Below are 27,366 nucleotides of genomic sequence, written 5' to 3'. Positions count from 1 at the left end.
TTTTTTTTTTTTTAAATGGCTGAGGCTGGAAAAAAGAAAACTACATTTCCCAGACTCCCTTGCAACCAAGGTGCTGGATCTGATTTACAATCCCCCAAACAGAATCCTTCATGAGAGACCTGGGTTTGGGAACTGAATTGAGTGAGAGAGGCAGGCCTCAGGACATTCATTTGCTGGCATGACGAGTAGCAGAGGGAGCACAATTCCGCAGTCAGCAGCTTCCTGAAGCTGTGGCTTCCTGCACACGGAAGCAGTGTTCCTGGTCAGGAGACATGATGAATCTGGCAGCTGGGAGCAATTCCTGGAAATTCAGTGAAGAGTCTGTTCCTCCAGCCCTTGCAATGATTTTGCAAAGCCATCAGGGACCCAGGAATAAATCCTGCCTAATTAAACCAGCTAGAGCAGCTCTCGTTTTTCTACAACGGGATCTTAACGGAGATAGAAGCCAATGAGAGTCCCCACCCAACAGCCCTTTCCAGTTCTCAGGTTCTGATGAAAACAGCTGCTCTCTGAAACCTCCCCTACACCCTCGCCTGGTCACAGAGGTCTGGCTGGACCCGTATCCATACCTCATCATCCGATGATGTTTGTCCTGTAGCTGCCTTTAGGCTACTGGGCTCTAATCAGCCTCGAGTGTGCCACTGTCCCACCATTAGACCCGTGGGCAGGACAGTGGTGGTACAGTAACAGACATGTGGGCTCGACTACTGGGTGCCTTCCACAGGTCACAGCACCTTCTCTACCTGCAGAGCAGGGGGGAAAGCAGGAACAATAAAGGTCTTGGTCTGGAGGTGGAAGGAGAGGGCGCTTCTCAGGCCACACTAGGTCCAGATACTGCCTGTGCTCACAGTGGGCTGGGGTCAAGGGTACACTGGCCCATCACTAGCTTGGTCAGGGGCAGTCTTGGTCTGGGAGTCTAAGGGTTCTGTGTATCTTCTTAAGGTATCTTCTGAGCTGCCAACTGCTGGCAACAACACTCTGGCGTATCCTGAGGTTAGGGCATGTGGGCAGGAGGGAGATACAGGGAGACAGTCCCCTGCCCCTTGGAGGATGGGGATGAGGGTCGGGCAGGGGCTGCCCTGAGGAGAAGCCATGTCACATTCCTGGACCAAAGGTACATCCCCATCAAGGTCAGAGCTATAGAACATCAATGCTGGAAGAGGGCTTGGGAATCGTGGAGCACAACCTCCATTTTACAGACGAGGGAGGCTGAAGGGTAAACAACTGGCCTGAGATCTCAGGCTGGCGGAGCCGGGCCGCAGAGTCAGACCTCCCGTTCCCTGGGTGGGGCTCTTCTGGAGGCTACGGCCCTGGTGTTTTTGGTTTCCTTCGGGTGCATTAGATGCGAACGGTGTTGATCCTCAACGGCTGCACATTCTTGCCATTGGCGTGGCTCTGCCCGGGGCTGAAGTAGGAGCAGAGCTTGCCAGGGAACTTCTCACGGAAGGTGTAGAGCCAGGACATGTCATCGGCATTGTAGAAGATGAGCAGGCCTTGGTCGTAGTCCAGAAAGACGCCCACCTTGTCAAGCTTATCTCGGACGTTGAGCCGCGTCCAGGGCTCCGTGCAGGCGCTGTACTGGTTGCCGTCGTGCATGACGATGCAGTAGAAACCGCGGCTGGGCTGGATCTGGATGCTGCCCTTGCGGCTTGCGGCCTCGTGTGCCAGCCCGATCACCCACTGGGTCTTCTCCGCCACCACCACCTCCCAGTAGTGGACACCACCACTGAAGGCCTCAGAGCCCAGCACTGATACCTCCACATCGAAGCGCTTTGGCGAGTCCTGCAGAGGCTGTGGGTGCAGGTTGCCGTAGGCCACGATGGTGCAGTCATCTGACAGAATCAGGCGCTGGTGGGCGGTGCCTGGGTCCAGGGTCAGGGCAGCTGGCACTGCAGGGGATGGAGGAGGGAGACGTGAGTGGAGGGAAGGCTGTGGACCTATCCCGTGGAACCTCCCTGAGGGTTGGGTTCTGGTTGGGCCCCAGGAGGATGTGTGATGCTGATTACAAGCCTCTTGGGCCTCAGCTTCCTCTTCTGTAAAAGGGCGGAGTGAAGGGTAAGGTCCTTCCAGATTTCAGCTCCGCTCAGGAAGCAGGGGCCCTGGGGGCTTGTTCACTGCTGATGCCTGAACAAGGCACTTCACAAAAGTTTGGTGAACAAGCCAGAAATGAAGTCCAGAATTAGAAGACTGCAGAGCTGGGAGGGAGCTTAAAGATTATTCAAGGGCTGGATAATCCCCCTAGGGGGTGATTTGGAAATTTGTATGCGGAGTTTGGATTCAAAGACAGGATACAGGGGTGTTGAATGCCCCGAATGAAACCCACAGGGCGGTCCTAGGCGACCCCACCAATAACTTCCAAATCAGGATACTCTTTATTCTCCCTTAGTTGCTGTCCCCATCTGGCTCAGGCCCAAGGCCTTCACTCAGACTGTCCTCTCTGCCACCTCCCCTCTGCTTATTGGAATCACCCCCGGAAGGCTCAGTTCCAAGGCTGGTCCTCTGGGAGGCCTTCCTGGTTACCCAGCAGGTGTGCCCACTCCTTCCTCTGAGATGCTTTACCTTTGTTTGTGCCTCTCCCAGTACAGGGTACAGTGTTCTGTGCCCACACTTTCCCAGGAGGGAAGGACTGTGTACTGTCCAGCCTGCCTCTCCCTCGTGTGCCCAGTGCATGCAGCGGGTCTGGAAAGGCTCACCAAACCACACTGACCCAATCTGTGTTGCCCTTTGGGCAGGCAGCGCGGGCTGGGTCGCCTGGCTCTGGGCTGGCCATGCTGGCTTAGCAGATTGGCCTCTCAAAGTCTGTTTACTCTTTCCTCCCCGAGAGGGCTGATGCCCAGCTGGAAGAAGGGGGAACATGGAAGCGATCCTCCTCAGTGCGGATGACCATTTCCAGGACAGAGCAAGACGGAGGGGAGGACAGGGAGCAAGAAGAAATCCTGTCACCACTTTTTTGGAGTAAAGAAAGGATTTGATCCGGCTTTCTGGCACTTTCCTTACCAGTGAACAGGGCATGGTTACACTTGGCTGGAGCATGACCCCTACTTCAGCCACTCCTGTTGGCTGTGTACATGCACAGAAATAAACTGCCTCCGTGATGGCAACTGTCCCCAACAGGGGGCAACAGACGGCCCTGAACCCCACTCCTGTCCATGCACCCACTAACGAAGCTGCTTGTTTGACACAGCAAGCTCCTTCCATGAGCTCTGTCAAGAGTAAATTTTTCTTAAAGATTTTATTTACTTTTAAAAAGAGGGGAGGGGAGGTAGAAAGAAGGGGAGAGAAACATTGATGGGCTGCCTCTCACACGGTCCCCGACCAGCAACCCAGGCATGCACCCCAACTGGGAATCGAACCAGCGACCTTTCGACCTTTCGCTTTGAGAACAATGCCCAACCAAGCCACACCCGTCAGGGCTGTCAGGGGTAAATTTAGCTTTGCATTTTACACTTTCCTTTCCTGTTCTTAGAATTCAGAGGGCTGCATGGAAACAATTAGCCCTGTGAACAGAGGGGTCAATGGAAACATGATTCTCTACCCAGGGATATTGAAGAGGGGGAACCACAAAAAAGAAGACACTGGATCCGAGTATGAATGTGTTACCCCGTCTGTGGCCTGTCGGAACTAAAAGGCTCCTGACACATGGAATGTGGGAATTCCCACAGTGGGGTCAGGAGGTAAGATGTGGAGAAAGATGTAGAGAGTGTGTGTGTGTGTGTGTGTGTGTGTGCGCGCGCGCGCGCGCGCGCGCACATGCGCATGCGCANAGGGATATTGAAGAGGGGGAACCACAAAAAAGAAGACACTGGATCCGAGTATGAATGTGTTACCCCGTCTGTGGCCTGTCGGAACTAAAAGGCTCCTGACACATGGAATGTGGGAATTCCCACAGTGGGGTCAGGAGGTAAGATGTGGAGAAAGATGTAGAGTGTGTGTGTGTGTGTGTGTGTGTGTGTGTGCGCGCGCACATGCGCATGCGCACGTGTGTGTGGAGGGGGAGGAGATAAGGGAAGAATCATCTAATCAGATGCAGATGGGGCCATTTGTACTGGCTGTGGAAGGTGGGCCACACTCAGGTGTCTGTGGCATATGGTCAGAGCAGGCACAGTGCCCAATGGTGGGCAGCCGCAGTTTTGCGTGCCCTGCAGGCACCCGGGGCCTTTTATCTGCCCAGGAAGATTGGAGGAGACCAGCAAACTTGCAACTTGGGGCAGAAGGACCAGAGGGGAGACCAGCACACAGGCAGGAGGGCTCAGCCCCAGACTCTTAAGCCGAGGTAGCACAGGCCACTTCCAGTGCCCCTGCGACTTGGGAGGCTGATCTAGGAATCAGCCAAGGAGGCTGCCAGTCATTCTGAGATTGGGCCAATACCACTGAGCCCACGACGAGGAAATCCTGCCCTGAGTGCCAGGTCCTGGGCACAGAAGCCCAGGGGGCTGGATGAGGGCAGGGCCCACCATTCATTAGGTGGACCTAGGAGCTGGGTCTGCTGGCTCTCATTGTATATTGCTGGCAGTGGAGGTGGGACTAGAGGTGGGAGAGGGAATCCTGATAACAAGGGCAGGATTGTACATCTCGGGGGTGGGGCTAGGGCGGGGCTTGGTGTTATTAGGCAGGAGGTGTGGCCTGACTCTTGGGAGGCTTTTATACCCCAAAGGGTAAGCTGAGGGCCACCTCTAGGGCCTCCCACCTCATGGTAAACAGAGGGTCCTGTCTTCTGGGGCACCCTCGTACCCTCCCTGAGGCTCGGGCTGACAGCAGTTAACAGCCTTCAGATCAGAGAGAGACCCAGAGGAGGACATGTGACACCGTTTCTCCCTTCTAGAAGTCAGGCGACCCTTCCATGAATCCTTCATCCTCAGGAGAGGTGATAGCCCCAGGGAAGCAAATCCAGTCCCCTGGGGTTGACTATTTGACAGGCCAGAGCTCTTTCCCAGGCCCTAAGACACTGTTTTATAAAAAAAAAAGCAGGCAACCTGTCTGGTCTCCAGGAGGGTTCTTGTTCCATTTAAGCCTCTCTGAGGCCTCAAGGTCAAAGGCATTCGGGAAGGAAAGTGGACTGTGGAGGCCCCAGGAATGTCTCCGGGCCATCGTTAAGCACACAACAAGGACTCTCCAACAGTCCCAGCAGCACAGAAGCCTCACAGTCCTCTTTGTTCTCAAGGACCGTGGCTTTGAGCATGCTCAGGCCTGACAGGACGGGAGACACAACGCTCTTTCCTCTGGCCAGTCCTTTAAAAACTGTTCCCTCAGGCCTCGCATCCACTCAGGCCCTCAGCTGCATAGTGCTGGCATTTAAAAACATTTTCCTACCCACTAGCTGGCGGGAATACCCCAGAACCCCCTGGAGCACAAATTACCATACCCATTTTTCAGACGCAGAAACTGAGGCTCCAAGGAGAATTGTCTAAGTTCAGTGGTTTGCTCAAGTTGTCACTGGGGGTGGAAGTAGCACTGGGACATGATTTAAGGTCTTTTCCCACGTGCCTTTTGTGGCCCCAGAAAGCATGTCCAGCAAGACTGAGGACCCATCTGACATTCACGGTACTAATGACAATCAGGTATCACGTACTTACGGAAGTTCCAAGTTATTATCACAAATAAATGGTTTTATTTAACTCTCACGCCTACCCTGGGAGGTAGATCACACTTTCGCAGACGAAGAAACAGGCTCAGAGAGGGCAGCGACGGCCCTGGCCTCACAGCTAGGTGGGCAGTGAGCGTGACGGAACCCAAGTGACTGGGTTCAGATAAGCAGGGCTAGTTGAGAACAGGCCAGGAGAGGGAGGTGGTAGGAAAAAAGGGAGTAGTGTCTCGTGTCCTTGGGACAATGGCCACCTGGCCTGGCTGGGGAAGAATTTGATGCCTGAGGGCTGGGACAATCAGGCCAGGCAGTTGGAGGAGGGTTTCCAATGTCAGCTGAGGCAAGGGACGAGGGGTGGGCGGTAGGAGAGGTTCCAGAGCAGGGGGTGAGGATTTGGGGGGAGTGACAGGTGCTAGATAGAGCTCTCAGATGAGCCAACGGGAAGCCTGAGGTGCAAAGGGGGCACGCAGGAAGCTGCTAGAATCCGAGGGCTAGGTCCCTGGGGGCGCCCACTCCTCCCATCTGGACATAAAGGGCCTTGGTGCTGGCAGAGGGGCCAGAATGACTTCACAGGCCCTCCTGACAAAAGAACCAGCCTCGCTAACCAGATCACTGTTCTCTGAACTCCCAGGGGCCTCTGTTCTGGCAGGATGTTCAGGGCACGTGTTACTCTGCTCCCTCAGCCCCTCCCTCACACACTGGGGAGCCTTCCCCCGGGCAGTGGCTCTCAACTGGGGCGATGTGCCTTGAAGAGCACCTCGGGCAGTCTGGGGAGGGGGAGGGGGCGGCATCCCGCTGTGTGACACCAGGGATGTTGCCAAACGCCCCACCATGCACAGAACAGCCCCCCACCACAAGGCCTTATCCAGCCACAAATGTCCGTAGTGCTGAGGCCGAGAAACCCACTCTGGGCCAAGCAGTGAGTTCCCACATCCACGAGCTCTCTTGTGGGGGAGTGGAGACGGGAACATTAGCATCCCTATTTCACAGAGGAGGGCCGAGGCTCAAAGGAAGGAAGCAACTCGTTTAAGAAGGTGTGGCAAGTTCCTTCAGTCAACAAATATTTATGAAGTCCCTTCTTTATGCCAGTTACTATTCTAACTGCAGAACTGAGACGAGGGCTCGTTTTTTTATTCATTCATCAATAGACATTTACTGTGTTGGCTGCTGGGGATATGTAGTGATGAATCAGCTCCTGACCCCTCGGAGCTCACAGTCTAGTGAAGGAGACAGTCATGGGGACACTGACAAATCAGTGAGACCAGGAAAGCCTAGGGCCACCTGGAGAAATCCAGGAAGGCCTCCCCAGAGGGGTGTTTATAAACTAAGAGGTAAAGGAGATAGGAGTTAGGCATCAATGACTGAGGTTTGTGTAGAGGGCTCCAGGCACAGGGAGCAGCATGTGTAAGAGTATGGAGGAGGGAGAATGTGCCTCACGGGGCCTTTCGTGCTGAGGTGCCTGGATTGCCTCTGTGAGCTGTGACAGGGACGCAACAGGTGGCACCTGAAGCAAAGAGAGCTCTGAGACCCTTTCCCTGAGGGGCCTCCCTGGGTCATTGGCTGGGGAGGGAATGGGACCCTTGGACGTGCTGCCTCCTTGCGTTATGCTGCATCAGCCACGAGTGGCCCTCACCCTGCTGGGTCCCTCCAAGGGTCAGAGCACACGGAGACCCCAGGCCCAGGAGGATAACCCAGAGTCCCACCCCATCTGCTGGAAAACAGGCCTTCCCCCAACTACTGCCCCCTTCTGAACAAGGGCATAGAGCACTAGGAGGGGTGTCTTCACGTCTGTGAAATCAGTAATGGTGCATCAAATGAGGCCTTCTGACACCCACGGGGGAGCCCCAGCCCTGGCATTTACGTGCTCGTGATTGGCCTCAGCCCCTCTCCATTCCTGCCCAGGAGGCCCAGTTGCGAACACCCTGGGATCATGCATGCCCATGCCCATGCCCTCCCCACCAGGGACTGTCTGGAGATACTTCCAGGCCCCGTCCTTCCCTGAGCAGCAAAGCCCTCAGCTTTTGGCGCTCAGTTCAAACGTTATCTATTCAGTGATGTCCAACATCCCCTGGCTCCACCTGCTGCTCCATCCAGAGCCCCCCATTACCCACTCTGGGCCCCACAGCACTGGGTAAGTCCCTTTCATACGTAGTCCTTGTCTTGCTGGACAAGGTTGTGACCATGGACAAGTTCCTAATAGCTCTGTGCCTCAGTTTCCTCACCTGAAAAATGAGGATAATGATAGTGCCTGCCTATTCCCAGGGAGAATACCCCACTATATCCGTGTCTTGCCTGTAAAGGACATCGTGCCAGACTGAGGAATACACAAGGTTCTCTGCTATCAAAAGGTTGGAATCTGCGGCCCCCGTAGGCTGTGTGATTTGGGGAAGGCATTGAGCCCCAGGGTCTACTAACTGCTGGAAAACTGTTCAGGCCTTCTGCCCTCTCGGCAAACCTCCGCTACCTCCTCGTGCCCATCCTCATCTCTGATGAGGGCCTCCCTGCCTCCCTGCAGGAGGCGAGGCCTGCAGCAGAGGACTCCCAGAGCCCCACACAGCCCCTCTGCTCAGCGCTGTCATTCTGCCTTCTCTGGGCTCCCAGCAGGCCCCGCTCCTTGGCTGTCTCTCCAGCCACTCTCTCCCTCCTTCACCTTCAATTCTGCCTTCTCCTCCTGGGTCTTTCCCATCATCCCACAGATACGCTGTTATTTCTTCTGTCTTAAAGAAACAGCTGCTGCCACACTCCCTCTCCTTCCCCGAAAGAAAACTTGAAAGCGTTGTCTCCACACACTCCCACTTCCTCTCCTCCCGTCTCTCTTGGACGACCTCCAATCAGCCTCTTTGCCCCTGCTGCTCTACCGAGATAGCTCTTGTTAAAGTCAGCAAAGACCTTCATGTCACTGGACCTGGAGAACAGTCCGTTTCGGGTTTTCCCACCCTTGGCCTAGAAGCCTTTGTCACCACCAGCCACTCTCCTGCTGGAACCACTTTCTCCACTCGGCCTCCAGGACAACCCAGGGTTCCCTCCTACTTCTCTGGTGGCTCCTTCTCTGCCTCCTTGGCTGGGCCTCCCTCCTGTCCCTGAACGTCTCAGGGCTCCAGATATTAGAGTGGCCCCCCTTCTCTCCCACCTACCTTCGCTTCCTAGGTGATCTCGTCCGGGCCCATTCAACACAGTCTCCGTGCTGAGGATGCCGGCCGTGACCTTTCTCCTATACTGCAGATTTGCCATGACAACCGCCTCCTCCACATCAGCCCTGAGACACCTAACAGGCACCGGGAACCTCAGTCCCATTCTTCTGTCTCCTCTGCCAAAATTGTCGCCGGCTTCCTTGTCTTCTTTCTCTCTCTCTCTCTCTCTCGTGAGGTCCAATCCATTAGCAAATCCTGTCGCTCTCCCTTCAAAGTAGGTCCTCAATCCGATCACTCCTCATCACTTGCGCTGTCACGGCCCGGCTCCCAGCTGCCCTCACCTCTCATCTGGGTTGCAGTAGCAGTCTCCTAACCCTTTTCCCAGCCTCCGTCCTTTACCCTCTTCGGTCTCTTCTCAATCCCGCAGCCAGAGAAATCCTTTACAAACTCCAGCCAGCTCAAGTCACTTCGCTGACCCAAACCTTCCAATGGCTCCCCTCTCACTCAGCATAAAATGTAAAGTTGTCAAACTGGCCTACAGGCCCTCGTGGTCTGACCACTAATCGGTCCCTCACCTCCTCGCATCAGCTTCCCTTCTCACTCGTGCCACTCCAGCCACACCAGCCTCTTTACTGTTCTTTGAACACTTCGGGCTTGCTCCCGCCTCAGGGCCTTTGCACGTGCTATTCCTGTTGCCAGGAACGCTCCTCCCTTGGATGGCTACATAGGTCACTCTCCTTCCTTTAGGTCTTTACTCCCATGCCTCCTTCTCAGTGTGGTCTCCTAACTGGATCCCCAGTCCAAAATCTCTGTCCTGCCTCAGCATCCCCGAGCCCCCTTCCTTATCCTTTATCATTACCTAATAAACTCTGCATTTTACTTATTTGCTTTTTCTTTCTTTCTCTCCCACACCTAGGATACAAGATCCACAAGGGTAGAGATTTTTGCCTGGTTTGCTCACTGCTGTATCTCTAGCACCTAGAGTAGTGCCTGGTGTGAGGTAGGTGCTTTATATTGTGAACTGCCCAGGACCTCGGTCTCTTCATCCGGAGAATGGGTATACTAATAGAACTTACCTCCTGGGGTTGTACGAGGATTCCTTCAGCTAAGCGATTGTATTATGTGCTCAGCATAGGCTCTAGAACACTGTGGGTGTTGAGCAAGGCACTGTTTTTGTCCCTTGGTCCTGCCCCCTTGTTGTGTTGAGAGAGGGGAGCTGGGCGGGGATGTGCCCCATCCAGCCTCAGCCCATGATAGTCCTTGCTTCTTCCTGGGCGCTCTTGTGGAGAGGCAGGCAGGGCCTTACCTGGGTGGATGTCCTGAAACAGGGACTTCCAGATGGTGTACTGCAGGGGGCCTGTGTACTTGGAGGTTGGGAAGTCTTCATATGTCAGATTGGTCTCATGGATTTTGCCTTTGAGCCTGGAAGGAGAGCAGGAGAGCGGGTTGCATTGGGGGCTGGATTCCTGTCCCAACACTGGGGCCCACAGCCAGCCACCTTCACCGTAGCTAACATAGGGTGAGGTCACGTGTGTGAAGTCTGCCGGACCCAGACTCAAGTGCCTGCTGGCGGCACTTTCTACCTCTTAGCAATCAGCCTCAGTTTCCTCATCTTTAAAATGGGTCCTATGATAGCACCTGCCTTCTAGGCTGTCTGGATTCCATGGCATAACATATACAGAATGTTTGACACAGCCATGGTCGACACCAAATACGTGATGGCAGTTATCAGTGTGGATCAGCAACAAATCCATGAGCAAGTGTTCCTGTCATTAAAGGTGGCTGTGGCACCAGAGAGACCTGGGTGCATCCTGGCTCACGTGAGGAGCCTCAGCCCACTGATGCAGCTTCTCTGTGCCTCAGTGTCCACATGTGTGATGGGGGTGATGGTGGTAACTACCTTCGGGGGGCCACGATACGATATCGATGTTATAAATAATACATCAATATGAACTGTAACATACGTACTGTAATACAAGTAATATACTATATTATGTACATATAAATACATAAAGCCTTCAGCATAGTCTCTGGCACATGAAAAATGTCCAATATATTTGACAAAGATTTGAATGAATGAATGCTCTGCTACCCGCCCCATCTGCCCCATGCCCACCACACCACAGGGGCTGGGGAGGGGATGCCCATCTGGGGAAGGTCCCTGACAGGGGGGCAGTCACCTCTCCGACAGTGAGGCCACTCCGGCCAGGAAGGTGTGCCGGTCAGTCTCGGCCAGCCGCTCCTGCAGGATCTGGGCCCCTTCCTGCACCTTGCGCAGCTGCTGGCTGTAGCGCTGGACTTTCTGCTCGATGTCGGTCAGCGTGCGCGCCGTGTCGGCCTCCAGCTCCTCCAGCATGGCCTTCTGCCGCTCCCGCAGCAGCCGGTGCAGCCGCTCGAAGGCCTCGCCGATGGTGGTCCGCAGGCTTTTGGTGGAAGACTGTGGGGACAGCCATTGGGACTATGTTAGGGAAAGGAGGTGGGGCGATCCCTGGGTGAGAGGAGGACACTGAGAGCCTTGGCACGTGGAGCGGAAAGGGGGAGAGGACATGCTTGATGCAGAGAGTGGCGCAGGAGAGAGTATGGTGGTATGAAATGACCCACTCAGCCAGGCGCAGCCAATGATTCTGTGCACCCCGTTAGGGAACTAATGGGGTGGTCCAGGTGAGACAATGCGCATTAATAACGGGCTCAGCAAAGGGACATACATGTCTTGAAAGACATTTAGGGTGTCAAAGACATCTTTGGCCCTGGTGACCAGCTGGCAGGCTGCAGTGAGAAAGGTCTGAGAATGATGCCAGATTTCTGGCTTGGGGGTCAGAGGGATAGGAAGCTGAAGCTGGGGTGGGGGGCAGGGAGAAGGTTGTGAGTGTAACCTGGAATACAGTTAAATCTTTACTTCCTAAGACGACAAATAGATGACAGATATCAGATGCTTTAGAAACTGCAATATGCTGGGCAAACCTTGGGGATCACTTGCCCCGTCTGTCCCACTGCCCCTGAGACCCACTGGCCAAGGAAGAGCAGGGCAGGGCACAGGCTTCTGTGCTCCTCAGGCTGGGAAGCCCCTAGCTCTGGGCCTGGAGCAACCTCAGCCGCCTGGTATCTGAGCTTTAGTTCTCTTATCTGTGAAAGAGGGAGCACGACCACACCGCAGGGTTATGGTGCGGGTTAAGTGAGGGAACGTTTGCCCCATGCATGGCATTGTTCAAGGTTCAGAGAAAGGGCCCGTTTATTTAAAAGGCATCAGTTCTAACGCATCCTAGAAGTCTTCACTGAGAGCTGGCTTCTGAGCTGCAGCCTGGAGGATGAGGGGGATGTCAACCAGGGGTGAGGGAAACAGGAAGAGGGGCCAGCACGAGTCAGGATGACACACACAGGGCACGGCGTGCGGCCCGCCGCAGCAGTGTGTGGGGCCTGCCTCTGCAATCTCACTTTGTGGGGTTTTGGCTGGGAGTTCACAGAGTCAGGCGTCCTGCCGTGTGCAGTGTCCAGGGCTCTGTGGGAGGCTCCACAAAGGCTCAATTAGGGCCAGTTCCCTCCCTGTCTGGGCTGCCGGCCTGCAGGAAGAACTGCTGGCAGTGGGCCAGCCTTCCTGCGCATGCCCACCCAGAGCGCCAGGCAGACAAAGGGGTGGAGGGGAGGCTGGGGAAGAACAACCAGGCTGCTGTGGCCTTCCTGAGCCCCTCACCCAGGGAGGTTAGAGGCTTCTGCAGTGGCAGGTTGCAGATAGAGAAGACCGGGCCTGCCCATCCTGCACTCTCTGCCGCTGCCCTCCAAAGCCCCCCAGCCCCGTGGCCACCCCTTCTACTTCCTCCTCAACCTCTGTGCAGCAGCCTTTGGCCACAGGGCCCCCTCTACTGATTGAAAGTTCTGGTTTGCCTCCCACCTCTGTGGCTGCTCCTCTCTGCACCCACGTTCCTCAGGGTGTGCCCAGGCCAGCTCCTCCCATTCTCCTCCCATGTGTCCTCTGTCACCTCCGGCTCTCCTTGCTTTGAGGGTGGCTCCCACGTCCTTATCCTTGGCCTTCCACATCCCCTGACTACACATTCATCTTTCCACCTGCCTCTTCCACACATAACCTGGGATCCCAAGGCCCTCCGACACACTCGGTCCAAAGTCAACTCTGTGTTTCGGCCAACAAACTCGCTGCCAGAGCGATCCTTCTAATGCGTAAACTGAGAGACAGCCAATTGTGCGTTTGGGGCCCTTCTTGGCTCCTTGATGACTGGTTAAATCCCGAATTCCTTAGCCTGGCATTTAGAGTCCTTAATTAATCCTGGCTTACCTCGCCGGTGCCACTGCATTTCGATTCTACCTGCCTTGAATGGACGCCCCAACAATCATTTATGCAAAAGTTATCTCCTCTGTGACACCTTCTTTTACTTCTTCAAGCAGTTAATTAAAGGTCCCCAGAGCATTTTATAAATACTTAATGCGCTGACCCACAGTTCATGTGGCTTCCAGCTAGGGGACCAACCCCCTTGCCCTATGGTAATGATGTCTTTCTCAGCTCTACCCCTCAACCACCCCCCGGCCCCCCCATCCATCCCAGGGCCTGACACAAGGCTGGTAGCAGTCAGTACCTGCCTGAGAAGTGAAGGCGTGAAGGGTCTTGCCCAAGATTACTCTACAAAGGTGGGTACAAACTCCATCTTATTTCTAGGGTGGGAGCCCAGGGCTTCCTAGAAGAAGAGGGGATGGGTAGGGAAGGTGGCAGAGGCAGCTAAGAAGTTGAACACCTGGGTGACAGCCACCCCAGAAGACCCAAGCATGTTCCCTGACCTGCCTGGTTTGCTGATCACAAAGCCAAGGACCTGGCTGAGGGTCTCCCAGCACAAGGCTGGGATAGGCACTAGGTTCTGACAGAATTGGAAAGTAAGCTTCCAATTGGCCACCTATTAGCTCTGGGACCTCAGGCCATTCCCTCGACCTCTCTATGTCTCAGTCTCCTTGCTGATAAAATGGCCATAATAGTTTCTACCTCCAAGGGTGTTCCTGCCTGCCCCCTCATTCCTTCGACAACTGTTTACTGTGTGGGAAGCACCTAGTGCTAGGTCTGGGGAGTCCTGCTCTCCTGGAGGTGGCATGCTGCGGGGCTCAGTGAGACAATGAATGGGAAACAGTTTCTAGCAGAGAAAGGTTTATCCTAATGGGTCTGTCCCAGTTACTTTAGTTCTTTCTATGGTAGAGCTACCCCAGCCTCACCCCCAGCCCCTTTGGTGCTGTGGCTGGGAAAGAAGCCCCCGCCCCAGCCCACCACCGCCCTGAGAACGCACTGGGGCTTGGAGGAGCTGGGGCCATGACAGAAAAACACCCTGCTAAGAATGCATCACTCAGTCAGAGCCGACCAAGGAAAACACTGGGCCTGGGGAGGTCAGACAGACCCTCAGGCTGGGCCACTGGGGGAGCAGGCGCCGCAGGAAAGCTGAGTCAGGCACCAGGTGAAATATGACCTCTAAAGCATCCATAGGCATTTCTTGTATAAACACCCTAGTCCAGACAGGAAGCAGGGCTGGGGGAGCTGGAGGGGAAGGTGGCCCCACAGGACCCCCCAGAGGTAGACAGATGGACAGGAAATCAGAGGAGGAAGAGGTCAGTGGAGAAAAACAATGAGGGGGATGGAGAAAGCAGAATGCAGGGGAGAAGAAATAGACCATAATATTCCCACCTCATCCAGACAGAGGCTTCCATTTGCTTCTCTTTTCGAGGAAGGTATAGAATCACCAGGCAGATGGGGAAACTGAGGCTGTGAGAAGCAGATAGGCCAGAGTCCTGGCACTGTTTCTCATCTGTTACCCGCAGAGTGTCCTGCACAGAGGGTCCCTCTGGAATGTTCTCTGGAGAAATGTGTGAGACCCCACAGCAAGTCGCCACTCTGGGGCACAGATCTGGATCTGCAATGGCCTCCCGGTGCCCCAGGGTGGCCTCCCCAGGCCCAGAGCATTCCTAATGCTCCGCTCCAGCTGCTGCTGCCCGTGGCACTCCTGCTGATGAAGTGGAGCCACAGTGAAATCACCCGAGAGCTTAGCAGCTGGGCCTGGGTCCCCAGTTCTCGGTCCCAGAAAGATAGGGCAGAAATCAAAGCAAGCCTTGCCCAGTTAGTGCGCTGTCTGTGAGGGGAACTTAGAGGAAGCACCTCAGACGTGGGCCAGGATCCAGAAGTCAGCTGCGAGGAGCCTGGCGGAATCCCCACTGTACAGACAGGATCCCCAGAAAAGTACGCAATTTACTGCAAGTCATAGTGAGCGAGTGGCTGTCTCAGAACTCACAGAACCCCTCTTGGGTCAAGAAAAAAGGCTTTTTTAAAAACATGGTAGCCAGAGACTGCAGAGTTTGGTCCTATTTTTTAGAGTCCATGAGCCCATGGACAGAGCTTCAAGGGAAGGTGTGTTTAATAATGCAAGAGGAGAAAGACCCCTGCAGGGAGCCAGGATTTTCCCCAGGGTCCCTGGTCCTACCTTGTGGGTGGGACCCACAAGAAGGGAGAAGAGGACCCACTCTTAACCCAGGCAGTAACCAAATCCTTGCCCTCAGTCACCCTGGAGTGAGACCCATCCTATTAATCTTTGCCGAAACCTCAACCTCGGTTTCATCCCCACAGCCCCAGCCCTTCCATTTGGAGTTTGGCCCCTCAAAGCCCCGCCCCCACAGAGCCCCGCCCCATCCGGCCGGCTCCACCTCCGTGCCCAGGCCTCGCTCACCTTCGTCTCCGCCAGCTGTCGTTTGAGCAGCTGCAGCGCCTCTGTGTGCTCTCGCTCGCTGTCCTGAAGGGCCTGAAGCTGCTCCTTCAGCTCCCTCTGGGGGGGAAAAAGTCCCAATTTACGGGGTTTGCCAGTTTCTGTGACGCCAGTTTCCAAGCCAGTTTCAAGCTCTCAATGGGAGAGGTCACAAGACACCGCGGGGCTGCGAAGAGGTTTGCACTGTCACTCTCGGGAACCGGTGCAAACTGGCTCCAGCACACCACTGCCTGGGGTCCTTTCCTTTAGACGTATTACTTTTACATGGAGGAGAAACACCCCCACCTAATTTCAGCTCCTTTTAGTCAGGTCTGGATTACTAACAGCTGAAAGTCATTCCTGATTGATTCCTGTGCATCTGAGCCGTGGGGGCAGATGGATCTCATACGAGTGCACAGTGACTGCTCCTCAGGTCCTCCCGGCTTGGCTCTGGACAAGGTCTGGCGCAGACACATATTCCAGGAGGTGGGCCCAGCGCTGCAATCCTCCCCACTGGTGGTCCTTGTGGGTCCACAAGACTCAGCCCCCCAGGCTGCTCTTCAGAGTCCCTGAGAAAACTGCCCTGGAGGCCGTGTTCTGAACAGGGCCCCTGAGGGACTTGGACACATTCCTTCCTGCTTTCATGGCCAGGGAATAGGGACAGCAGGCTTGTCCCTTCCTCTTGGACCCCAGCAGCAATTGAATTGGGTCCCACATGGTGCTGTGCCAGCGACAGGGAGAATGATGAGGGACAAGTTCCAACCGATGGTGCCTCAGGAGGGGTGCAGTTTGGGGGGGGGGGCGACGGTGACACAGACATTAACATTGCAGTGAATGCTGGAAGTACAATATTAGGGGACTCCCAACCTACTCCCGCCATGTTCCCCATCTCAGTGAAGGGCACCCCACCCACCATGGCCAGTGAAGCCAGAAACTGGGGAGTCATCTTTGATACTGTTTACCTACCAATCCAGTCTTCAGTTTGCCCTGAAATGTGTTCCCTCCTCTCTCCTCTCTATGCTTCTGCCCTCACCGCCCTACCCTTCAGCCACCGCCCCCCCCCCCAAGACTCGTGGGCTGTGGTCCCAGGCGCCTCCCTGCCCCTGCACTCTCCAAGTCCCTCAACTCCCCGCCCCGTCCCAGCAGCTGGAGTGATTGTTGTAAAGGGCAGACGTTTCTCCCCCAACGCCTTCTCCAAGATTTCCATGTTGTCTAGGAAGAATGGCACAAATCGGAACAAGGTATTCAAGGCCCGTCACCAGTGGCCCCAGATTTCTTTTCCAGCCTTATCTCTTGGTCTAGACCTGCACTGTGCAATATGGTAGCCACTAGCCACATGTGCGTGTTTAAATTAAATGAAATCAAAACTAAATAAAATTAAAACTTATGTTCCTCAGTTGCACTGGAGTGCATGCTTCAAGTGCTCAAAAGTCACACGTAGCTTGTGGCGTCTGTATCACACAGCACAGGTGCACAACACTCCCATCATTCTAGAAACTCCTGGATGGCGCTGCTTTAGATGCACTAAGCACCGTGTGGGCTGTCCTCAGGTCTGTGCGTCTGTTGTCCCCTCTGTCTTTCTGGAGTGCTCGCCCACATCGTTCTTCACTTATTATACTACACGCTCATCTCTTAAGACCTAGAGTAAACGTCACCTCCACTGAGAAGCATCTCACACTGTCTACACTGTCCCAGACCCTCCTTCACTGGCACCACGGTGGCACACATGGCATGTTTATTATAGAGTCCCCTGTCCATCTCCCCGACGAGACTGTGGGCTCTGAAGGCAGGGACTGCACCTGCTGAATTTTCACTCTCAGTACCTAGGACAGGGCCAGGCACAGAGTGACTCTGGTGTGAATCTGTCCAGGGAAGAGGCTGTCCAGACCCGAGCTTACCTCCAGAAGGGTGGGAGAGGAGAGAGGGCCCCAGGCAGGCAGTTCACCCCAGGAGGGCTACCCAGACTGAGGAAACAGCTAATTAAGGAAAACCAAACCATGGAACTCACAGGGCAGGACTAGGAGGTAGCCTGAGCTTTGCCTCCCCCGCTCCCCGCCCCCTTTGCTCATCTCCTTCCAGGCCTGGGATCGGACCTGGTCAGGAAGCTGGCTCTGCCCTAGGCTGCCTGTATGACCTTGGGCATGTACCCCAACTCTCTGTGCCCCAGTCCCTCATCTGTGAAGTGGGGATAACAATACCTCCTAGGGTTGGGAAGGCGAAATGAGATTAACGATAGGAAGTGTGTAGCCTCATAGGCCAGAGCTTGGCGTACACTGAGCACGTAGGAGATGGAGTGGTCACCATGTCCCACGTGAGGCTTTGAGTCACTTCTCCACATCCTCACCCCTTGCTGTGTCCAGGTGCCTCTCTGCGTCCTCGGGCAGCCAGAGCAGGAAGGAGCTTCCGGGACCATCTGGTCCAACCCCCTGGATTTCTAAAACAGGAAATTAAAGTCCAAGAAGAGGGACTGGGTGGCCCACAGCCACATGGACTGACACAGGAGGACCAACCGGGTAATTTACCCCTAGCAGAGGTCAGACAGGAAACATGAAGCTATCGATAAACTCCTAAGTGACAGGGCTAAATGGGGGGAAGGATGCTGGCACTGCCAGAGCTGGGGACCAGAAGGGGTGGAGGTGGCGTGATTGGGGTTTGAATTTCACAGGTGTCATGTTATCTAATTCTCACAAGCTCACGAGGTTAGTGCCTTATCACCTCCATCTCACAGAGGGAGAAACGGAGGCCCAGAGAGGTCATGCAGCTGGCCTAAGGTCACTCAGCTCATCAGGGGCTCTGAGTGACTCCTAATCCGTGCTGGAAACCCTTGGCTGCTCTGTCTCCCACTCAATTCAACACGGCATCCTGCCTGGTCACCCACTGTCAGGCCTTGGGTCAGCCACTCCAAGGGCTATAGACACAGTCCTTGCCCTTGAGGAGGGTGCGGTTGGTTGGGGAGGCAGAAACGTGAATGTGAAGACTCCATGGGGGAACAGAATAAACACCGTGGGACCACCTAGGAACCACCCCAGCTGGATGCCACCATCCCTCCACCAAATCTGTGAAGCGCAGCTAATAACAGCGCAGGCTCCACGGGGTTGTGCGGATTACATAACCACCTAATTCATGACCCGCCGCGATGCCCAGGATGTTCTCTGTCACTCTTAGCTGTTGTCAAGTAATTACAATTATACAGGAAGTAGGGACTCAGACCTGGGAGCTTCCAGGAGAGAGTTTATTTTTGGTGGAAGGATCAGGGGAAAAGGTGGGCAGGGTTCCTTCTAGTCTCCAGGGTGGGGCCCAAGCATTTCGGCAGACGGAACTAGTCAGGCAGGGGCACACCTACCTGGCATGGGGGCAGCAAGGGATGGCTGGAGCCGAGTATGTGGCCAGAGGCAGTCACAAGCTGAAAGGCCATGAGGCCAGCTCAGGTGAGCGTTGTGGGTGTGGAGAAGGCCTTGAAGGTCAGCCTGGGGGAGCTGGCCTCCACAGGGGCCAATCAGAGCTGAGGCAGGGCGGGAGGAGGGGAGAGGAGGAGGCACCTGCAGAGGGCAGAGCCAGTTCTCCACCCCTTGCTCTAGAGAGGGGGCAGAGTCAGGGCTGGGGCAGACCTGAGCACACAGTTACGCAAAAATGTCAGCTGAGAGGCTCTGGGGCTCCCACAGCTTTGGAGAGGCCAGGGCTGGAACAGAAGCTGGGGCGGACAGAGAGCCAGACCTGTCCTCCCGAGAGGCCACCCTCCCCCAGCCCAGAGGACAAGGCTGCCTCAGGAAGCCATCTCCCCTTGACTTCAGGGACTATACCCCCTCACCGATCAGCGCAGCCCAGTGGAGACAGCATGCACTCTGGCTTCAGAAAAGTCTGGGTTCAAATCCCAGTGGTACTTCTTTCCTTTCTCAGCGTCCACCTCTTGGAGCCTTATCATCAAATGGGGATAAGAGCCACCATGAGGTTGTGATGAGGATTAAACGAGACGGTACCCATGAAAGGGCCCAGCACGGTGCTGGCACAGAGGTGCTCGAGGCCCTCTCCCCTTCTCTGAGCCCTGGTACTGCTCTCTCTTCCCTTCTCTGACCCAAGGGTGCTGGAAGTCTTAACGGGGCAAACTGAACTTGCGTCTCCTTTTTCCTTTCCTCCCAATCCCTCTTCAGTGCCCAGACTCCTGATGTTCCTGCTCTCCCAACAGATGCGAACTCTTGTATATCTTGCCCGTCTCTGAGTTTTGCCGCCTCTGGCCACGAATCCTGGCTGCTCCCCCAGCCTCCAGGCTCTCCCACCAGTCCACCCTGAGCAGATCGGCCCAGGCCACGCACGCCTGCTCAAACCCGTTCCTGGCTCCCCAGCATCTCCAGGATCAAGTCCAAGCTCCTTGGGCTGGGGAAAGGTGTATGCAGGGTCCTTCTGGAGCTGGTCAGACCTCACTCTCCCATTCTCGCCTCCTCCCATACAGCCTCCCTTCCAGACCCAACACAGCACGTGGTGCTCACCTCCACGCCTGTCCCTGGGCAGCCTCAGATAACCTGAGTCCCAGATCCAGCTTCAGTGACAGTAGTTGTACTAAAGGCACAGTTTCTGAGCCTCAGTTTCCTCATTTAAAAATGTAGCGATGAGACCCAGTTCATAAGGTTGCCATGAAGATTAATCAAGAGAGAGAGGGACTGAGAACCACAGCAAGGCCGGGGCTCATTCTTTCTCTCCTGGGCCCCTCACAGGCCGTGGCCTCAGTATCTGTAGCAGGGGTGTCAACTGGAGAAGTTACTGAATGAATCTCTGAGTATAAAATGGAACCCACCTCCAAGTCCTCTGCGCCCCTCCCCCACCCCTAGTGTCCAAGCAGATCTCAAGGTCCTCAAGGTCAATGATGTTGTGAAAACACCACTGGATGAGAGTCCACATAGCTGGGTTCCGGTGTGACCGTGGGTGTCCATTTCCCATATGGAAAGTGGGGAGAGGGTGGAACTGGATGGTTTCCAAGCTCCTTCCCTGTTCGGATGCTCCCTGAGGCAGTTAGAATATTGGTGGGAGGCCGAGCTCTAGGCCACACAGACCCTAGTCTGCATCCCAGCTCCGCCTTGTACTTGCAGTGTGACCTCGGGCAAGTTACTGAGCCTCTGAGCCTCAGTGTCTTCATCTGTGCAATGGGCTGATCCTAGTCCCACTTGGATTAGGGAAGGGAGGCGGAGCTGCTGGGAGGATTCAATGCCCATAACAGCACCTGGCACACAGCACGTAGCTGGTAAACTTCCACCAGTGTCTTTTTTAGAGTTGTTATTACTTCTGTTGTCACCCCCTACCAGGTCCTTTTCTCTCTATGAAATAAACTTCAATTCTAGGTTTCTATATGGTAGCCTGTGCTTAGCCAAGGCATCCTGAATGAACAGGACACCCATGACGAGGGAAGTAAGATGCCAGCAGCTAGCCCTGGCTTTGACTCACTGCTAGCCTCACCCCCACGGAGGCTGCTGCCTGCACATGAAAGTCACAGCAGGCTTCTCGGGACAGAGGCAACCTGGCCGCCTCCCTGTTCTTTGTATGTCATTTCTTTGAATAGGCAGAACGTCTCTCTCTCTCTCTTTATATATTAAGTGGACAGTCTTGTTCCTACTTCCATTTCCCAGACTGGGAAAGGGTGCAGAGAAGGCATTACCTTCCATTCGGGTGGGGGAAGCCAGAGGCAGGATTCGAACCCAGTCCCCTGACACTTTAAGCTCTTTCTTCATGTGGCTGCCTTGGTATCCCTGGATCCCTACACCAAGTTTTTCAAGGCGCCCGTCCAAGGCTGACATACTGCTGTCTCCTGTGCCACAAAGGAGGCCTTGGGAAACGCTCCAGCGGTCACATGAGCCCAGAGGGGGTGGCTGGGCCTGAACCCAATCCTTTCCCTGGAGGTCAGGAAGCTGAGCTGGCCACAGAGCCGGATACCCTGCCTGACCAAGACAACCTCCAGCCACCTGCCCTTGGTGCATCAGCTGGCACAGACAGTGTCCTTAGCCTGACCCTGTGCTGAGTACTTGAAATACAAAGACAGGCAGGAAGCGGGTGGGGAGGTGGGAAGACAACCACCCGGCCTTCAGAGGCAGCTCCAAGGCTATGCATGGCCCTGGCAGACTGGCCTCAAATCCTGCCTGTGCCATTTACTAGCTGGGCGACCAAACAAGGCACTGCATTCCTGAGCCTCTGTTTACTTATCTGTAAAAGAATCAAATTACAGTACCCACTGGATAGGGCGTTATGAAGATTAAATGAGGTAATACCATAAATGCGCTTAGTACAGCCCCAGACATTAGGCTAGAGCTCAATGAGTATGGCCTGAGAAGTCCCCAACCCTGCTGAGATGGGGTTCCCTCCCTCCCCTTTGCTCTGTGGTCTAGTGCTCAGCAGTAAAAAAAGGAAAAGAAAAAGGAATGCATCCCCCTGCCTACACACACACACACACACACACACACATTCACGTGCTATTTATACAACAAAAGTTCTGTAGAACTAGAAAGCAATTCTAAGCAAGTTTTCCTACGGGGTGGCACTCCTGGGAGACTTTAACTTTTACATCATAAGGCTCTGTTTACTATGCTAATCCTATAATCTGAAAAAAATAAAGATACTTAAAAATCGTTGTGTGCCAGGTACAGCATCAGGCACTTTTTAAAAACAGATTTTGTTTACTTATTTATTTTTAGACAGAGAGGAAGGGAGGGAGACAGAGAGGGAGAGAAACATTGCTGTAAGAGAGAAACATCAGCTGGTTTTAAGTGCCCCACCTAGAGACCAAACAAGCCACTCAGGCATGTCCCCGGACCAGGGATTGAACTGGCGACCTTTCGGTTTTCGAGACAACACCCAACCGACGGAGCCACACCGGTCAGGGTAGTCTCAGGCACTTTGGACAGAGCATCCCTCACCTTTACACCAGTTTTCACCCCTGTTAGAGATGAGCAGGTGGAAGCTTAGAGAAGTGAAGTAGCCTGTCCAAGGACACACAGCTTCTCGATGCTGATGCCAGGGTCTGACCCCGTATTAGAATCTGGAAAGTGCCAGGCATCTCTGCTTGGCAGGTCAGGAAAGGCTTCACGGAGCAGGTGACATGTGAGCTGAGCCTGGAAAGCTGAGTAGGACTTCTTTAGGCCTGGGTTTTCAACCAGGGGTGATTTTGACCCTGGGGCACATGTGGTGAAGTCTAGAGACATTCTGAGTTGCCACAGCTTGGGGAGAGGGGTGCTACTGGCATCTAGTGGGTAGACAGAGGCTGGGGATGCTGCTAAATATACAGGGCACAGGATTGCATTTGGGCCTCGCACAAAACAAAGCCTTCTTTGACCTGAAATGTCAATAGACGCTTGACATTTGACAGCAGAGTACGATGGGATATCCTAGAGCTGTTATTATTTATTGAGTGCTTACTATGGGCCAAGTACAGTACTGAGTTCTTGCAAACGTCCTCTAATTTAATCCAACCCCATCACTCCATGCTGTCAATGAAAAATGTAAGGCTCACAGAGGATAAGTAACTTTTCTAAGGTCACACAGCCAGAAAACGGCAGTGTCGGGGCTGGAGCTGTCTGAATACACAGCCAGAGAGCTCTCAACCTTTCTGCTCTGCTGCCTCCAGGATTTGTAATAAATGTAAAAGCTCCAGACCAACTGGAAGGAAGGGGGCACAGGTCTCCGGCTGAGCCTAGGTCCAGCCTCCTCTGGCCTCAAGACCTTGGGCAAAGCCCCCCCTTCTGCCATGCCCCATCTGTCAACTGAAGGTTGCACCAGATGATCTCCAAGGCCCTGGCAACTCTAAGTCTGTTATCTTTAGGAGAGGGGCCCAGTCCCAAGCATCAGGAGCCTGCATCTGGGAGGGGAGGGGGTATGGTGGGCAGACTCAGTCTCATTCCCAGTGCCTAAATAGCTAACAAGCCGGCTTCCCCACCAGGAGAGAGATGCAGGTAGAGGCTGGGAGTGGCTTGAACCTCACCCAGGAGCTTACCTCTCCATTAGGGAGGCATGTTTCTTTGTCACCTTCTTGCCAAGCCCAAGAGGCACCAACGCCAGGCCTTCTCAGGCAAGACAGGCAGGTCTGGGCATTCCCCCATCTGGGCACGTGAGTTCTCCCAGGCAAGAGGAGAAAGAATGGAAGTGCGTGCTGACCCAGCCCCTACCATGTGCCCAGTGTCTCTAAAAGCAGGTCCATCTCAGGTCAGCCTCATGAAAACTCTCACAGGAAAGAATCATCTTGACCCCACTTTACAGATGGGGACATCAGGGCTTACAAGCAGTGACTTGGCTAAGTTACACAGGTTGTGTTGAAGGAAGGTTTGGAAAGCAAGTGTGTCTGACCCCAGGTCGGTAACCACAAGGTAGTGAGTGGTAGTCCTGTTTGTCATTTCCCCAAAGAATCAAAAGGGTTTCAATAACGTCTGCAGAAAATGTATGTTCAGTCTCTCCTATATTCCCCAGGACACAGAATGGACCAAAACACAGTAATTCGGATTTTCTGGTTTACCGAAAGGGGAACCAAGGTTCAGGGAGAAGACTTTCCAACTAGAAAGTCGCACAGGGAGAGGAGGGGACCCAGGGATCCGGCCCGGGTCTGGCTGTGCTTTCTAGCCCAGAACTCTCGTTGTCCAGAGTGTAGCTTTGGGTATGTCACATCACCTGTCTGGACCTCAGCCTCTACAGCTATGTAATGGAAAGGATGGACAGATGGTTTCAGACAGAGTCCCTTCAAACCCTTACAACCTGCGCCCAATTCTGTCAAAGGCTCTTTCCTCTTCCTAGTTTGTGTGCCTGGGACAAGGAAGGTGGAGGGCCAATACTACCCTTTAACAAGCCCTCAGAGCCCCGGGCCTTTGCTCTTCATCCTTAAAGAGCCAGACTGGAAGAGAGCCAGTCACGGTTTGGGGACGGAAGGGACAGAGAGTGGGTAATGGTGAACATGAGGCCATTTCTCCTGGGGCCCACACTCATCTCCACGAGCATCTGCCAGGTGCAGGTTGACTTTTAGGAAGCCATGGAGAAGGGTGGGGGGAATTCCCTACAACATGGGACAAAGTAGGTATTTATCTCCTGCATAAGCATCTTGAGGTTCAGAGAGCTCCCTGTCTCCCAAGGTAGCCCACTGCATGTTCATAAAATGTTTGCATCAAAACTTTCTGCTTCCAAAGTCTCCATAAGTTTGGGCCAGCTTTGGCCAAGGTTGGTCATTCATTCATTCATTCATTCAGCCGTTACTGACATGTGCTGTCAACCAGGCCCTGTGCCAGGCTTTGGGGCCACAGCTAAGATGAATAACAGACTGTGCCTGGTCTTGGGGAACTGTGTGCTGGACTGGTATGCCACGGCCAGAGACAGGAAGGGCTGGATTGAAATGATTTCACTTGAGAAAAAGATTCCAGGCTCCAGGAAGCTTGGGAATCATTTGATTAAATATAGTAAAATGAGTTTCTTGCTGTAAGATTTCTCCAAGCCTTCAATATGAAAATGTACACTGTGAATCCTCCAAGGGGTGAATAGAGAATATATTATATTTCCCCACACATAGCTTTCTGGAACACCACTCTTTAAAACATCATACTTATTAACAGAGAATATTAGGGGAAATGCAGCTCTAGTGTGAATTTTTTTTTTCTTTTTGCCAGTGGTTCTTGGGGAGGCTTACACAGAGAGAATGTTTGAGCAGGGTTTTTAGAATTCAGTAGGAGTTGGTTAGTGAGGATGGGGTGGTTAAAGGGAGAATGTTTACAGTCCTAGGCTGACTGTGCTCAGGTTACTGTGCATGTACTGTTTCGTTTAGTCCTCAAAGGTCCTGATGTGGGTAACAGAGCCAAGGAGGTCATCAAAAGCCCCTGGAGACTCCTACAGGTCCACACCCTGCCTTCTCAAATCACCCTACCTCAGGGCCTCATTCTCCAAACCTTGAGTCCTCAAGTCCTGACCTTAAACCCAAAACGGTTCCTACAGTGTCGGGACTAGATCCCAGCCTTAACCCCTCAAGCTCCTCGGCCTAGCCGTTGGCACCCGAACCTACCCTCTCAGCGGTTCGCTGAGTCTAACTTGGACTCTCTCAGATTTAATCCTTCGAGCACTGTCCCATGCTCCTGACGCACACCCGACTGAGCCCTCCCCTTTGGGCTCCCACACCCGCTGCCCAGGTACTCCATATAGTCCTGGCCCATCCTGGGAGGCAGTTCCACCCCATGTCTAGCCTTCATTGTGTTCCCATACCAATCTGTATTTGTCCCAAACTGTCCTGAACCATTCGTCTGTGGCCAGGTCCAGTCCCTAATGACACTTGACAGTGGCCCTATCCTTGCCCAGCTCTGATTCAGCCCATCCCCAACCCTCTCCCAACCTGTACCTGGTCCAGTTCTGGTCTTATTTACCCTTCCCTCACTGCATTGCTGACCTCTCCCCAACCATGGACCAACCCCCAACTTCAGGTCTCCCTCAGGCCTCTCCCCAAGCCCCGCCCCTCACCGCAGCCCTGCACTGGCTCCGCCCCGTACGAATTCTGATAGGGCCAGCACCTTGCCAGCGACCCCGCCCCATGACAATTCTAACTGGGCCCCGCCTGCGGGCCAGCCTTGACCCCGCCCCCGGGCCTGCCCCGCCCCCCGGCTCCGGGCCTGTGGTGCTGCCCACCTGCAACTCCTCGAAGGCATCGTCGATGCCGGTGACTTGGTGCTGTTCATGCAGAGCGGGCTCATCGCAGAAGAAGCAGAGCAGTGCACGATCCGTGAGGCAGAAGAGCTTGACCTTGTCGTGCGCCTGGCAGGGTCGTGCCGCGCGGCGCGCATTGAGGATGGCGTCCAGCGGGAAGGCGCTGTAGCGCTCCACGATGTTGGCCAGCTTGAGGCTGGGGGCGAACGCCGGCTCGGCGAACGTCCGCCGGCACTCGGGGCAGTCGCGGGCGCCCTGCGCCTCCTGCCGCACCCAATGCTCGGTGATGCAGCGGCGGCAGAAGTAGTGCTCGCAGCCGAGGCTCACAGGGTCCTGGTAGATGCTCAGACAGATGGAGCAGAGCAGCTCGTCCTTGAGGCTGCAGGCCATGGCTCCGGGGGCGACGGAGATGGGGGCCTGAGATGCAGGGGGTCTGCCGAGAGAGCGCGGCGTTGTTGGGGGCAGCACGGAGGGATGCGTGCGGGAGCAGGCAGGGAGAGAGGAGTAGACGCTACAGAAGGAAGGAGAGCGGTCCGGGAGGCGGGTAACGTGAGGAAGGGGTAAGGAGTAGGGACTACCCAAGATGAGAGCTTAGGAAGGTGGTCTCAAGGCAGTGGGTGACCTGGAGCGACGGGTGCTGGAGGGAGGGGGTTGAGGGAAGGGACTCCTGGTAAGAAGGTTCTAGGGGAAGGGACAGCCCGAAGGAATGGGTGCTGGAGAAGGGAATCCAAGAGGGGGACGGAGGCCTCGAGGGGGGCTGAAATCCCGGGATGGGTGCGATGGGGGAGGGGAGACACTGGGGATACGGAATTCTGGGGGAGGGAGAAGCCAAGCGGAATCGCACCGCGGCTGTGCCAGGCAGAGGAAAGAAGGGGTGCAAGCACGCTCAGCAGCCCGATCCCGGGCCCAAGACCCGGCTCGACGCGTATCCTTACCCCCGCCGGCTTAGCAGTCACTGCTCCAGTCCCAGCGCAGCCTCTCAACCCGGAACCAGCCAAGCGGGAGCGCCAGGCAGCTGTGACTCCGTCCCCGCCCCCGAGGGCGGGACCCAAGCGACTCCGCCCTCCCGACAGACCAGGGATGGAAGGGGCGGGGTCCAGTTTCTAGCTGGTGGACCCCCTCCTGGCAGCAACCATTCTCCACCTCCCGGGGGAGCGAAACCCAGCTGTTTCTTCAGGGTTTGCACTTGGAACAACATCCAGGTCTTGCTGAGGATCCTTGAGGCGGGTGGGGGCGGGGAGCAGCTAATTTGAAAGCCTAACGAGTAAAGGAGGAACATCTTTTTGGATCATCAATT

At 54.7% G+C, this 27,366-nt stretch overlaps 1 protein-coding gene across 3 annotated transcripts; it reads right to left on the bottom strand.

Annotated features, from left to right (window-relative positions):
- TRIM62 (tripartite motif containing 62) lies at positions 1 to 27,076 on the bottom strand. Of its 3 annotated transcripts, none has more exons than XM_037061512.1 (6): positions 27,005 to 27,076; positions 26,052 to 26,505; positions 15,414 to 15,509; positions 10,893 to 11,149; positions 10,019 to 10,134; positions 1 to 1,889 (listed from the first exon to the last, which is right to left on the bottom strand). In XM_037061512.1, the coding sequence occupies exons 2-6, from the start codon at positions 26,457 to 26,459 to the stop codon at positions 1,339 to 1,341; spliced, it is 1,428 nt and encodes a 475-aa protein (XP_036917407.1). In that variant the 5' UTR covers positions 26,460 to 26,505; positions 27,005 to 27,076; the 3' UTR covers positions 1 to 1,338. The 3 variants fall into 3 exon arrangements, with proteins under 3 accessions (XP_036917407.1, XP_036917408.1, XP_036917409.1); XM_037061513.1 differs by having other exon boundaries at positions 26,052 to 26,502; positions 27,005 to 27,069; XM_037061514.1 differs by lacking the exons at positions 26,052 to 26,505; positions 27,005 to 27,076 and adding an exon at positions 17,701 to 17,851.
- Positions 27,077 to 27,366: the final 290 nt, after the last annotated feature.

This window comes from Sturnira hondurensis, unplaced genomic scaffold (assembly GCF_014824575.4).
Source record: "Sturnira hondurensis isolate 20B ecotype Veracruz unplaced genomic scaffold, ASM1482457v3 Scaffold0013381, whole genome shotgun sequence".
Lineage (NCBI taxonomy): Eukaryota > Metazoa > Chordata > Mammalia > Chiroptera > Phyllostomidae > Sturnira > Sturnira hondurensis.
Note: the sequence above shows the minus strand (reverse complement) of the source record. Positions and strands in the feature narration are given on the sequence as shown.

Coding starts and splice junctions, on each gene's coding strand:
- TRIM62 (XM_037061512.1), bottom strand. CDS start 26,459: ATGGCCTGCAGCCTCAAGGACGAGCTGCTCTGCTCCATCTGTCTGAGC. Junction 15,510..26,051: donor ATGCCTTCGAGGAGTTGCAG/GTGGGCAGCACC, acceptor TTTCCCCCCCAG/AGGGAGCTGAAGGAGCAGCT. Junction 10,135..10,892: donor GTGGCCTCACTGTCGGAGAG/GTGACTGCCCCC, acceptor CTCTCCTTCCAG/GCTCAAAGGCAAAATCCATG.